Below are 768 nucleotides of genomic sequence, written 5' to 3'. Positions count from 1 at the left end.
GCAAACTCTCACTCACTTTCGAATCTTCTACAACGCCTCCACTCTAGATATTCTCACCATCACCCATTCTATCTCAAAGCCATGATAGCAGAACTCAAGATTGCGTACGAGGGAGAAGAGGCTAAACGGGCTGTCCACTATTTCGTCGGTACTTCTGTCCTCGCCGTCGCTTTCAAGGACGTCCACAATGCGTGTGCTGCTGTCAAGGAAGAGGAGGTTGACTATGCTGTGCTACCTATTGAAACTTCGAAAATGGGTAGCATATATGTCAACTATGACCTGCTACTGAACTATAACCTTCACATCATTGGAGAATACGACCAGCAAGAAATATTGACACCTGAACAAAAGACAAATTCTTCTTCCTATACTCGCTTCCTATTGCTATCCAAGAAGCTGAATTTGGCATGGGACATAAAATTGACCGGCGTTGTATTCAAGACTTCTTTCGTGTTTGGTTTCAAGAACAGCACGAATAATGGTATGCTCTCCCGCGTGCTCGCAGTCTTCTCACAGCAGGATGTTGACTTGATCAAGATCGAAAGCCGACCGTGGAACCATCAAGCATCAATTTCTCATGAATATCCGGAGATGAGGACAAATAAATACCAGTACCTCTTTATCGCAGACGTGTTGGGTCATCTCACGGATGCCAAAGTGTCTGCAGCCATTCGTAGGCTGAATGAGCTTTGTGCATTCGTGCGCATTCTGGGCTCCTATGCAATTTTGTGGAGTGGAGAGGTCATCACTGAAAAAAGTTGCCGTGTT

General features: G+C 45.3%; 1 protein-coding gene across 1 annotated transcript in view; it reads left to right on the top strand.

The window, feature by feature from the left end:
* Positions 1-81: 81 nt before the first annotated feature.
* The window catches only part of PHALS_06812 (aspartate), a gene marked incomplete at both ends in the record, with an annotated part of 767 nt that continues 80 nt past the window's right edge, over positions 82-768 (top strand). Inside the window, one exon of the mRNA XM_024720165.1 lies at positions 82-765. Coding sequence (XP_024585391.1) covers positions 82-765 — 684 coding nt within the window. The remainder of the gene's footprint in view (positions 766-768) is intronic.

This window comes from Plasmopara halstedii (genome assembly GCF_900000015.1).
Source record: "Plasmopara halstedii genome assembly, contig: Scaffold_3060, whole genome shotgun sequence".
In the NCBI taxonomy this organism is placed as follows: Eukaryota; Oomycota; class Peronosporomycetes; order Peronosporales; family Peronosporaceae; genus Plasmopara; species Plasmopara halstedii.
Note: the sequence above shows the minus strand (reverse complement) of the source record. Positions and strands in the feature narration are given on the sequence as shown.